General features: G+C 33.1%; 1 protein-coding gene across 2 annotated transcripts; it reads right to left on the reverse strand.

Moving 5' to 3' along the window:
- Positions 1 to 964: 964 nt before the first annotated feature.
- Positions 965 to 4,283, reverse strand: LOC147277099 (B-box zinc finger protein 19-like). Of its 2 annotated transcripts, none has more exons than XM_086254493.1 (6): positions 4,139 to 4,283; positions 3,341 to 3,437; positions 3,115 to 3,230; positions 2,775 to 3,017; positions 2,496 to 2,584; positions 965 to 1,281 (listed from the first exon to the last, which is right to left on the reverse strand). In XM_086254493.1, exons 1-5 carry the CDS (start codon positions 4,229 to 4,231, stop codon positions 2,513 to 2,515), a joined length of 621 nt encoding a protein of 206 aa, XP_086110619.1. In that variant the 5' UTR covers positions 4,232 to 4,283; the 3' UTR covers positions 965 to 1,281; positions 2,496 to 2,512. The 2 variants fall into 2 exon arrangements, with proteins under 2 accessions (XP_086110619.1, XP_086110618.1); XM_086254492.1 differs by having other exon boundaries at positions 2,496 to 2,590.
- Between the last annotated feature and the right edge of the window lie 7,780 nt (positions 4,284 to 12,063).

Below are 12,063 nucleotides of genomic sequence, written 5' to 3' on the forward strand. Positions count from 1 at the left end.
AGTTCAAAAATTAACCTGAACCTCAAAAAATCAGCTCATATCACACTAATTTTCAGCAACATGTCCACTTGATCCCCTGTCCCATCTTCCAAATAAGGCCATATAGTATATAGCTGTTTTGTTCATGGCTATGTAACTCATTAGCTTTTTTCCTCCTAATACGAATCCGGTAAACTCTGAATCTTTTAAGTGATTACTCTCATTCTAATACACTATAATTACATGCTTGAAAATTATAATCCCTATATATATATATATTAAGAGAGAGAGAGAGAGAGAGAGAGAGAGAGAGTAATATTCTTTTTACCAAACATATTATTATTTTACCAAATTATCAATTAACATTGCACATTCACACATGATTTCACTTTATCAATGATACCTATTATAGTTTAGCAACATAATTACTCTCCCAAGAGAAAATTAGTCTCACAGGAAATAAATACTCTCTCTCTCTCTCTCTCTATATATATATATAGAGAGAGAGAGAGAGAGAGAGAGAGAGAGAGAGAGAGAGAGAGAGAGAGAGAGAGAGAGAGAGAGAGAGAGAAGTTCTTTAAATTTAGATTTAATGGTGAACTACTTATTTTAACTACATGCATGGATTGAGATTGAATTCAGACACAATCCAATAACTGAAGGCCGACTGACTGCAAGCCCATGAAAACCAAAATTGCATAAGTTTTTGGGGGAAGTATTAAACTACAGAATAGGCATTTTATTTTTTATTTTTTTTGCTCAGGGGAGGGGAGGGAAGGGCAAGACTCAAAACTCCTACCATGAATTTGAGCCAAGTGTTCTGCCACTGAAGTTAGAAGCCTGCGAAATAGGCATCCTTAAGTAACCTACAATTTTACAGTGACCATCATCCATGATTCTGGATCTACCCTTGTTCTTTCCATAAAAACATAATACATTATTGATTATTCTATGGTGCTTGGGTACATGCTTTTGCACAAATTCATTCGAAATTAGTTCTTCCAGTACATTTTATTTTCTATGATTTGATGAAAATCTCATAAGTGCCAGATCAATGTCAACAACTTTATTGAACTTTAATTACACACTTTGAGAAACCGTACTAACAACTTCCACTTTTCTCTCTTTTAAGCTAGAAACATTGCTTTTGATACAAAGGTAGAGATTTTCTTCATCTAATCTACTTTGCACAAGGAAAGTGACAGACTGACCCTGATCGAAAAAAATGGAAGAAAGGCACAAAGAAGGTTACAAGTACATGAGTGAACAAGCAAGATGCAATAGTTGAGTTGTCTAGAACATCTGCAGCCACAATAAAGAGGAAGAGAAGGGTTCGTAAATTTCCCAGACAATGTTGACAAAGGAAAAAGATAATCTCATTAGATAAAAAACCTCATCACAAATACAAATAATTGGGCAGCATAAAATTAGATTGACATCTTCATGCCTAAAACAAGTTGTTTATGACTACACCAACCAAATACAGACAGTGCAAACTTGGAAGAACAACTGAAAAATCCCAAAATGCCCAAAATCAAGTAAGATGATATAGTATTATACTATAATCACCTATTCCAGTGCTGATAAGTTCAATTTGGAAAACAACCTAGAACACCAAAAGTTGCGATGACATCAGCTATCTACCTATTCATGATTCCAAAAGTAAATTATGACTGCCATAGGAAAACCACATATGCATCAACAGTATTTAAATCCCTTTTCACTTCTCATGTAAAACATAACATCCAAGTTCTTGGAGAAAAGCAAACTTGTACATTACCCTAAAAGAAATTGTGCTTTTCTAAGCATTATTTCTATTGTTTTCTGCTAGCCATTAAAGTTGTTCAAAAGCAAATATGGAGACTGCTGCAAAAAAATGGATGGGTGCTTGCAGCATAAGACCACCTTAACCACTCCATTACATCACTTCATTTATTAATTTATCAAGTTCATTGTTATTTGTGCATTAAAACGTATGGTTAAGAAAAAAAATGACAATAAGGCTCCAATTCTGTTCATGCATTATCATATAATAAATAATTGAGAAGGTTATACAGTATTTTATGACTAATAATTGGAAAATTTATATGAATTGCTTTAGAAATCATGGAAATACATCTGTTATGTTATCAACATTGACAATTTCTTGATGTTAGGTCTGATATCAATAGGAAATATATGACATATAATGCCACTACGATAGTAATGTCTTTAAAATGGCCTTGTTTCTAAGTGGTGGCATCCAGTCACACAGTGTCCCAATTTGAAGAAAGGTTCCACACGTTTTTTTTAAGCATTTCGAAAGCAAAGACTATTGCAAATTCCTATGTATTTTATGCAAGCATGTTTCCAACCAATTGATTCAAACAATTTTTTTCCTTAGGTCTGAATTTTAACAAGTCAAACTCAACGCTAACATATTTTCCTGAACTATACGCAAAAATTTCAACTTCATACAAGAAGATTTGGAAGCCATAAGACAAATGGACAAGGATAATGAGATATGTGAAACGTACCTTGGTCAATTTTCAGGCTATCTTTTGAAGGATCCAACAGGAACGACACTTGCAGATTCATTATTTGTGCCACTTAGAACGTCTACACCCTGTTCCTAAAATATGAAGGCATGCAAAATCTTGTTTTGATAAGTCCAAATGCTTATAATGTTCACATACCTAAACAATATGAACTGTTCACAACATTCAAACAGAAATCCAATAATGAATGTTATAAGAAGACAAAGAATGCCCCATTAAAAAACCACATATAAAGGTCGACATGGGGAAATTGTATACCTGGTTAGTTGAAGTTTGCCCGTGTAATCTTTGGGGCCTGGTATTAAGATCAATCAATTTATTCTCCATCTTGCAATCGCCATCAATGTTATTGTCTAGCATTGCAACTGGAGAGACTGTGTGATTCTGCGGATTCTCTCTTGTTTTGAAATTAGGTGGCTGATTTTGGTTCCTTCCTACTTCATTTTGGTCAAGTGGTTGAATCCCTAGTTCCTCCAAACGGCCAGGCTTATCCCCTGGAAACTACAGAAGAACGACCAAGAGAAAGGAATTAATCTCAGGAGGTCTATAAACCAGATATAAAACCTTAACCAGAGCTCTCCAGTAGAGAGACACAAACCTCAACTCTCTGCCTGAATAGGAGATACCTCCCATGGGTTCTTTTACCACCAACATGTACAATCATATCGCATTGCAGGCAAAGGGAACTACCATCTACCTCACAGTAAAAGAAGGCTGCATACATGTTCCCAAAGGTACGATAAGTCTTCAAAATCCTTGTACATAAGTTCAACATGCATATACTCACAAAAACTGAAAATATAAAACACTAAAGTCTAGCATACCAGGAGCCTTTTCACAAATATCACAGCAAGGAACGGCACTGGGGTCAGCTAACCCAACCCGTACATGTCTACTGGCAAGTTTATTACACATATGGACCTGCGATTCAACCACAAGCGAACATAAAGCTTCTACTATAATCTGGAGAGCTATACTGAATAAAGAGAAAAATGATCAAGAACTTAAATAAGCATGACAGCTGTCCAACAGTCATGGATTCATGATTTCCATTCTGCGTAAATGGAATTAGACTTGACAACTTCTTAATATGCAAATGTTAGGCTTGTACATAAAACATGAAAAATAATACACCGAAAAAAAGAAAAAAAAAAAAGAGGCAGATAGTGCCAGAGACATATGCCTGCTAAGAGCATTTGTGTGATGGGCACATTTTGTCATGATCTTTTGGAAACGAAGCACACTACATTCAGATAGTACCCCACCAATAAAATCTTGTACCAACATCTTAAAATTCATCACTAATGTGAATTATTAAGTTTACCCATCTTACTTCTTAAACATTCAGAATGTATAGAATGACTTTTTAAACATTTGGGTCTAAAATACTCAATCCGAATTATGCTTAATAGTTAATACTAGTTGTCATTTATTAGGCAACAAATATGTCATAATTAAGCACAACCCAGAAAAGGGAAGTTTGAGCAGCTGACTACCATATCAAGTAAGAAAAAGAAGTGATCAAATCAAGAACAAACCTTATAATTGGATCTTATAATTGAAAGTCAGAGTTCCCATGAATCAAAATTGTTAAGGAAGAAAGAAAACAAGAAATTGAGAACCTTTTCATCGCAGGAACGGCAAAGAGCGGCCTCGTCTGCTGCGCAGAAAAGGGTGGCAGCAGCGCTCTCGCACGCGTCGCAAAGCGGTCGCATTCTCTCCCACTCCCACTCCTTCTCATTCCTCCTTCCTCCTCCGAAACGCCATCGTTTTAAGACATAGAAGACAGAGAGAAGATTTGAGTCTTGGGATGGTCTCTTTTTAAAAGCAGAGTGTTGAGGACAATTGGAAAAGGAGGACTGGAAGAGGACAGATCATATGATCATATTCATATGCTTGTTATAGTGGGTACTCGCTGCATGTGCATGACAGTTGGCCTTGCGTTTCAGGTTTTAATTCTTACCATTAATGGAAATGTTTCTATTATAATTTTCGTTTCCACTATTCATGGAAATACACATGTGGTCTTTTGGTGATGATGAGGTTATTTGAAATTTGTTTTCCTTGTTTTTTTTGTCCGATTATACCCACCTTATTCTCTACGCCTCCTCTTCTATTTTAAAACTTTAGTATTATTCCCTTTACATTTTAAGGATTCTATTGTTGTTTCCCTCAAAACAAAAACAAAAATAAAAAGGTGATTAAGACGATAAAATCACACATCAGAAAAAGTGAACACTAGGGTTTGGCACTCAAATAAGAAAGGAAAATTATTTGCCAAACCAAGCAAGGAGAAATGGAGAATCTTCATGAAATGAAGAAAATTAAACCAAGCATTGATGAGAAACAAGTCATGATGGCGCCTCACCCACTTTTCCACTATGCAATAGTTCAATGAAAGAGTAATTTATTAATATATTTTATTTAATTAATGTGATAATGTAGCCTATCACCACTCGTTCCCGCGCTGACATAGTCAAGCTCAAAGTCCATACTAATGGCACTGTCCGGTGTCCTATTCCAGTTACCCTTGAAGCTGCTCTCACTGCTCCAAGGTTCGAACCCACCTGTCTTACTCAACCTCCTCGCTCTTCGGAGTCGCGTTGGACCATGTCTGATGAATTCAATGCCTTACTCAAAAATCACACGTGGTCCCTTGTTCCTATTTCGCCCTAATCATCAAGGATAACCCATGAATTTAAAATGGAGTGAACTGAACTTTAAGGTTACCAAAATTTTGGCAACATATCTGATAAAACACTTGTTAAAATACTTCATTGATGAAAAATGCAATTTATTCAGAAAACTCCAAGTGAATTTTATTAATAAACAATAAAAAATACACATACTTAATTTATGACCTACGATTCTTCATAACATAAAAATCATCAATAACACAATCATAATTGATAGTATCCATGATTTTTTTCAATGTGGATAACCATACAATAAGCAAGAAACTCATCACATATCTTGTTTCGAAGTCGATTTTTAATAAATTTCATGAATGAGAATGTTTGCTCAGTTGTACAGTAAGAGTCAATACAAGACGAATCAATTTCTCAATCAACCAATATGATTTTCTTGTTCTAACAAGTTCATGACATAATTCAGAAATGGAGTATACATTCTGAAATTGTAAATAATGTGCGAAATATTAGAATCGTCTATTATGTGTGAGCAATTAAAAAACTAATGTCTATTTAATAAAATAAATTAACAAATTAACAACATATCAACAATTAAAAAGATTAATAGTTCTATAACATATTATAGTTGAGTGAGCTATTGGTGCATATCAACAATTGAGAATTGAGTTATTAGACTAATATTACTACAAGCTATTTTTTTTTTTTTTTGCCAAAAAATGGCCAGGTGGGCTGCCCTTGAAGAGGTCCGTTTCTACTAATCATAATGATGTGCATGGGTACAAGTGGGTGTTAAGAATGAGACTTTCAACCATGTTGTGAAGCCGGCCTACTACCATTACCATTCGCATTGTTTTCTGCCTTGTTGTTAATAAATAGTGATTTCTTCGTTAGCTTTGTGTTAAGAATACGTTTCTTTATGGTTTTTTTTTTGTAAAGATGTTCAAAATCAATTCTCCTCAATTCATTCATCCGACTCAGGCTCATTATGTTTGCAAGCTACATAAGGCTATCTATAGACTCAAACAGGCGCCTCGTGCATGGTTTCATGGGTTGAGTGTGTGTGTGGTCGTTAGGCTTAACATTTGGTAATAAGTGGAGAGACCCCAAGACTTTTATAAGTGTTGATATATGTATGCTCTAAAAGCCAATCAGTTTTAGATTTTAGGAATTAATTAAAAAATATTAAGAGCAATGTTTATTTTATGTATCATCACTTTAGTATATGTGTGATATACTCCTTGATACATAAAATGTCTAAAAATTAAGGTAGAAGAAAGCATTATAAAGAAGATTAGAATGAGGAGACCTTTACTGCTTAGTTGTTATTTCCTAAATATGTTCATGATTAATGGATTATATTTTGGGCACCAATAATTCTATATCAGAACTTGTTATATCAACACCTCAAGGGTGTATGATCGGTCTCAAATAATTCGTGTAGTCTAATATTATGATGAACAAGTGTACTTATATTGTGAATTAATTAAGTTCACTGAACGTGACCATTGAATGAGTTCTTGTATGGAGATTTACGTCATGTCAAACAAGAATTATTAATTATAATGTCGTAAATAATCATTTGATATGAGATACATTATGAGTCTCCTTAGAGTATTTCCAGTCATTTCCTTATAGTTTTCTCCAATTTGATCGAGTATAAGTTAGGGAAAAATGTTTAATTTGGCGAATTGTTCCCCAATGCTAAAGTTGAAATTTTCTCTAAATTTTTTTTTTGTTTGGGTTTTTAGTCTAAAATCTGACTATTGGAGGTTTGAGGAGTCCCATCCATTCCATTGATTTGGGAAATTTTTTTGGGAAATCTCAAATTTAGGTAGATTTTAAGAAATTGTTAGAGCTATATTTTATATCATTTTTCTCCAAATTTAAATTTAGAGAAATGTTTAGGGAAGGGCTGGAGATGCTCTTATGCATACATGCACTAGACATTTTTTTTTTTGAAGGGAGGGAGGGAGGGGGGGGGGGAGATCGTACTTGGGTGTAGAGTGGGCAATTTCATATAATTGCAACACGACTAAACTTTAACTATACAATGTACCCATACTCAATAAATGGACTTGGAGTATGTATGGCTCAGGTCTAGTCGTTCATGCATAAAGGGTTATAGTTGTACAACAAGGAATCTCTTGTTAGAATTTTAGGGATTTAAAATTAAAATATTTTTATTTATTTGAAGTTTTTATTATGGTTTATAATTATATTTTGGTGGTTTCATGTTTTAATATCATGTGACCATTATGACCCTTATGAGATTAATTTTTCATAAGTAAGGTGAGCCTATTTAAGAAGGATGTGAACCTAGAGTTTGGATGACAATGAAAATGGAGAAATGCAATCCATCAAATTGTGGAAGGGCATTCTCCAACGCAATAGATATATCCACGAATATATTGATTTCGATAGATATCGGTATAAAGAAAGTTAAGTTAGATTTTGTTCTTTTGTTGGTTGATTGTTGATTAAATAAGGTTAGTAGATGAGTTTATGTCTAATTAGGGCTGAATTTGGTTTGATTTCATTTTTTTCCTCTCTTTTTTTCCTAATTTTGAAAATTTTATTCTATTCTGCTATAATATACCGATAATCTACTGACATATATCGATATTTTATCGACATATACAGATATCGAAGAAATATCGATACAGCCCATTTAAATATCGGTGATTAAAATTACGGATATCTCGGCAGATATCAGCGATATCACAAATACTTTTATCCATGCCATTGATAATCTTTTCATTTCGCAATTGTGCTCTGCTCTATATCTTCCCTCTTTTTTAAAAATATTGCTATCTTTCTTCATCTCTCTCCCCTTCCAATATTCCCAATTTTAGAGCAACAACAGTGCACTGTTTTAATGAGAGATTTAATTAAGAAGCTCCATTACATAGTCAGTAAATACGTGTACGAACGTATTTTTGAAAAAAAACTTCTGTTTTTTTATATTTTCCAAAAGATACGAAAAAAAAACACATATTTTTCAATCCAAACATATAATACACATATTATTCCGTATTTTTCACATAGTATTCGCATTTTTGTAAAAAAATAATAAATATTTCAAATTTAAAAAATAAAAAATATATATTATATCTGAAATTTTCACTATACTTTTAGAGCAAATATTTCAAATAATACATGTACATATTTTATATCTATTTTTTCCACCTTGTATATTACTAACTATGCTCCATTAACTTGTGGTATTCTTTTTCTTCTTCATTTGTTTATCTTTTCTTTTTTTCTTAATTGGTGTTTTGTTTTACTGTGGTGGGGTTGGGGTTTCCAATCAACCCAATCGAAGTGGAGAAAATTAGGGTAAAAGTAGGAAATTTGTAGTGGGCCTCTATTCCTTAAAATATTACCGAGGTAGCAATCATGAATCATGTACAGCAGAAGTCTTTGAGAGAGAAGGTCAATAACATTTAATACAGGTAACCAGGAATGCAAATGTTTTTGTAGATAATCGATGGAAAAATAGAGGTGGAGAGAAAACATAGATCTGGAAAAATTGAAGAAAAGATGAAGATAGAGAACAACATAGAAAGTAAAGAAAGTGAAGGAATCTCAATGGAAAATCTAAACGAAGAGAGAGAGAACATGAAGGGTAAAAATTAAGAAATACAATTAAATAATAAAAATATATATAAAATGTTAATAAATGAGGAGTGTAAACGAAGAAAAAATGAGTAAAAATCATTTCTCATACCCTTTAAAATAAAAAAAGTCCTAAAGTGATTGTCACATTTTAATCAGTGGTTAATTTGAACGTGATTGTGTTGACCTTCAATAAATTTTTCATCTTTTTGGCCAGCGAGGGGGATTGAAATCTGGTGAGGACGGAGGAGGATGCTTGGCCAACTGGCCTACCCCAAGTCCTCAATGTGCGACTTCTTTCAATTGTCTTTGGTGTGGTCATAATGATTAGTAGATAGATAAAGGCTAGGCATTGTACACTTTACTTTTTTTTTTTGTTTTTTTTGTTTTTTTTTTGGCCAAGCATTGTACACTTTACTTAATTGTGTGCAAAGAGGATGATCCCAATCAATTTAGATAACTTACAATGTTTTGAGTAATTACATAAGCAAACTATATATTCTGATAAATTATGAATTAATTAGTTGATCATAATAATTGAATATCAATAATCGTCATCGAGTGATCTTTTAATATTGTAGTTAGAAATAAGGGTTTTTAGTCCAAAACATGACACCCAAGTACAAAACAGTTAAAAATGAAAGAATTATTTGAAGCCGGCCTATTTTTTAATGAGCGAACACTCTACGCATTTTTGCATTGAAAGAGATTCAATAACGGATCTAGAAAACTTTTCTCAGTGGTGACAAGATGAAAAATCTACGATTATTTGATATGCAAATCAAAAGTAGCTACTAATATATTGGATAACTAAGTTGAAATCACCATACATTAAGGCAAATATTTTACCATAAATAAAGAAAGAAAAAGATGAAACTTTCAAAGGAGAAGCCAACAGAGAATCAGAACATCTTAGATCAACAAAACCATATTAGATTGGAGTACTGGACTATGCCTATATTCTTAGGGAGAGACGCCTAGCTCCCACCTACAAGCCTTGCCCCCTGTTGCCACCTCTTTGAGGCTTTTGAACAAACACTTTGCCAACATATATCAATGATTAACAATCGTTCATCCGCAGCCAAAAGCATTGCTCTTTTGTTGTTGTGACTGTGCCATACTCTCACTGTCTAGAACCTTTTTGTCTTTAAAATGCCACATATTTATTAAACACTCAGTCACTGATGCTTGTGAAAATAATTTAGAGGCCTCAAATATTTGGAAGCTCGAAACAATTTACCTCACTTAATAATTTCGGGAATATTGTGGACTGTCCGAATAAGATTTAGTTACAGTCTTGGTCATTAGGCCTAATTAATAATTAATTGTGTCCTCTGTCCAAACCCAATTCTCTAGCTATAAAGCCTCCCCTTGTATGCAGAAGAAAACCCTAGAGCGATTAAATTCCCTGTTGTAGCCAAGAAGATGATGGCATGGTTTGTAGGAACTGCATTTGTGCTTTTGTCCCTAGCTAGAAGAATACAGTTATCGTGTAATCTTACTCAAAGCATTAATTCTCGTTCATGAGATTTGAATTCACGATTTATCTTGACAAAGAGAGACTGAATGTCATCCATTAGATTAACTAGATGGTCATTAGTTTCTTGATAGGGAGTTCGGTCACTTATGTTATAAAACTTCCCTTGAACTCGGTAACCTTATTTTTATTATATTTTGTGATAAATTGTAAGAGTGATTGCTACTTTATTCTTTAATTTAAAAGAAAAAAAAAATATATGCATGTCTCCTGTTGAATTATTGACCAGGATACATATGATCATTCTTGATTTTATGCATGTCGATTATATTGTCATGCTTTGCTGAAGAATTATGTTAATCTGTTTTGTATTCTTCCAATTTTATCAAACGTTTCTAAAGGAAACGGTTAAAATATTTCATTTACCATATTTCTATAACCTACCTGTCACATAATTCCTTGCGCAATTTTAAGAAATGTTCTTTTATCCAACGTGAGTGTTAGATATTGGATTGTTCTTTTTTAGATGATTTGTCTAGAAGAGACAATCTCACAATAGAACATTATTCCACAATTTTATAACTCTATCTACATTATTAATTTCATAATTATTGGTATTACTATCATTCGTTTACCTATTATCATATACAAGAATGCTTTAAAACTAACTAGTTAGTAAGTTAATACAAAGCTAACTACCATGTTGGGCCCACTGCACAATGTAATCTCAAAATCCGAACCGTCTATTTTTTATGCCATATTTCAAAGATCATCCCTGTAAAAAATCTCTAAAATCGGAAATCATTTAGTCATTTGATTATAACAACAACTATTTATATGCTTTTATCGAAAACACTGATCGTCTATTTATTTGATCTCAATTAGATGACTAAATGATTTCTGATTTAGTTGATTTTTTGTAATGATGATCTTTGAAGTATGACCTAAATAATTGACGGTTCGGATTATGAGATTAGTTATGTGGTGGTCCCAAAAGCATGGTTATCTTCGTATTAACTTGCTAACTAGTTAGTTTTAGAGCACTCCTCTATCATATATATATATATATATACAAGCTCCTTTTATTGAGATATATTTCAACTTATTTATATTGAGGTATACCCTATTGAGACTCACACGAGTCGTTTTGCACTGATCCGAACCGTTCATTTTTTACATCTCCATTGATAGATCATCCTTGAAAAAAATTAGCCAAATCGGAAATCATTTGCCTATCTAACTTTGATCAAATAAATGGACAAACCAAATATTTTCGATGAAACCGTCCATTTATTTTATTAAAATTAGATAGGCAAATGATTTTCGATTTAACTAATTTTTTACAAGGATGATCTATCAATAAAGATGATTCTTGCGAACGGTTCGGATCGACACAAAACGACTCGTGTGGGCCCCAATAAGGTCATATCTCAATATAACTAAGTTAAGTTATATCTCAATAGAAGGAGCCTGTATATTATATATATTTTATTTTTTCTTTTATTGGCATACCCAAAGACTTTGTGCACGTTTATAATTATTTGTTGTACAAGGAACACCTCCACTTAGGAGAATATGATGGACCCATATAATATTATAGGTACGCGTGCAAAATCCAAGATTAAATAGAGGGGTTGTCCTTATCCTTGACTTCATTATCACTTTTTTTTCACATCATTTTCCCCTTGGCGTTGGGGCACATGAATTGATGAGTAGGTTATTTTACTAACCATAAACAAAAGTTTTTACTTCAAGACAGAAGCAAAAGACAAAGACAAATACTAAATATTCAAGTGTAGAGTCA

The sequence above is a fragment of the Dryas octopetala genome, chromosome 8, assembly GCF_963921425.1.
Source record: "Dryas octopetala chromosome 8, drDryOcto1.1, whole genome shotgun sequence".
In the NCBI taxonomy this organism is placed as follows: Eukaryota; Viridiplantae; Streptophyta; class Magnoliopsida; order Rosales; family Rosaceae; genus Dryas; species Dryas octopetala.

Excerpts from the sequence above, each read along its gene's own strand:
- LOC147277099 (XM_086254492.1), bottom strand. The coding sequence starts at position 4,231 with ATGCGACCGCTTTGCGACGCGTGCGAGAGCGCTGCTGCCACCCTTTTC. Across the intron at positions 3,438-4,138 it reads GCCGTTCCTGCGATGAAAAG|GTCCATATGTGTAATAAACT; the intron begins GTTCTCAATTTC and ends GTTGAATCGCAG. Across the intron at positions 3,018-3,114 it reads TATTCAGGCAGAGAGTTGAG|TTTCCAGGGGATAAGCCTGG; the intron begins GTTTGTGTCTCT and ends GTTCTTCTGTAG.